General features: G+C 33.5%; 1 protein-coding gene across 5 annotated transcripts in view; it reads right to left on the bottom strand.

Moving 5' to 3' along the window:
* Positions 1-695: 695 nt before the first annotated feature.
* The window catches only part of stab2 (stabilin 2), a 41748-nt gene continuing 41198 nt past the window's right edge, over positions 696-1245 (bottom strand). For 3 of the 5 annotated variants that reach the window (XR_012401618.1, XM_017355051.3, XM_073946400.1), the window contains exon 68: positions 701-1079. Coding sequence is in view for 4 of the 5 variants with exons in the window: in XM_017355051.3 (XP_017210540.1) it covers positions 1020-1079 (60 nt within the window). In the remaining variant the exon portion in view is untranslated. 5 annotated transcript variants of the gene reach the window in all.

Genomic DNA, 1245 nt, shown 5'->3' with positions numbered 1-1245 from the left:
ACCTGATTCGTGTTGAGTCGAGCTGAACATTGCTTCTGCCGCCTAGTGGAGTGGATGAAAATCTGCAGTTTCTACCGCAAGAGATTTCAACTATTATTGACTATATTCCAAAACGACATTCATGTTGACATTTTTATACTTGATGAAATGTAAATATTGTCATGTTAATAAATAATGTGTATTAGGCAGATAAGAAATATGAGCTCCCTCTTGTGGTCAATAAGTGTATCAACATATTCATGTTCAGCCAGAGGAGAAATTAAAACTAAAATATGATTCTGTCAAGATCTCGACCAGAATAACATGGATTCATTTTTGATAAAAAATCCAACTCATCTTGCATTGACGAAATTCAATAATAGAAAACATATCTGATGTACACATCTTTATATATCATGTAGTTTTAGGTATAAAATGTGTCAAACATTGGCATATAATCTTTACACAGTTCTTAAAGCAAGTACTCTTACCTGTTTACCTTCTTCCAATGTTTCAGGTGCAAAATCTATTATATTTTGTTCCTAAATTGCGAGTATACTGTCTTAAGTGCAATCAGTACACCATTTCCCAAAGACCAACATGATGGTGTGGATTTTCATCATTCAACCTGACTGAAAATGATGTCCAGGTGCAGGATAATTAAGCATGCATGTGTCAAATAATTACAACACAAAGAAAACTAAAGCAGAAGGAAATAATCCACAACCTTAACACTTCTTTATTTTTATTTCCATTTGTTTCCTTAAATTGTGCTTTAAGCAGGGCAGTTATTTAAATCATTGCATGTTGGACATTTATTAATGTCTTTAATACAACAGAATTTAGAAACTGCTAGTAAACAAGTTTTAAAAATGACATATTCACACTCATCACACACCAATCACACACATGCACACACAGATTCTGATTTCTCTGTCTACTGTTAGCATGTAAAGTCCCATCACTGCAACATGGAGTTCACATTTTCCTCTTGTGTTCAGAAAGAGAGCTGCACCGACTGCTTGGTTTCAGAGGTGATTTCAGCTGTCCTGCAGGAGGTCAAAGACTCCACTGGAAATCACTTGATGCTTGTCTTCTTCCTTTAACAAAAGACAAATCACATCAACTTTAATGCACCTTTTTAGGATTTTAATACCTATAATTCTGAAAAATAAAATAAAATGACCCTTTACTGCAGAATTTATATATGTATAAAAAGTAATTTTAGTTTAAATGTGTATTAATCCCCTTGGGGCAATTCATTCT

Source organism: Danio rerio, chromosome 4 (assembly GCF_049306965.1).
Source record: "Danio rerio strain Tuebingen ecotype United States chromosome 4, GRCz12tu, whole genome shotgun sequence".
Lineage (NCBI taxonomy): Eukaryota > Metazoa > Chordata > Actinopteri > Cypriniformes > Danionidae > Danio > Danio rerio.
Note: the sequence above shows the minus strand (reverse complement) of the source record. Positions and strands in the feature narration are given on the sequence as shown.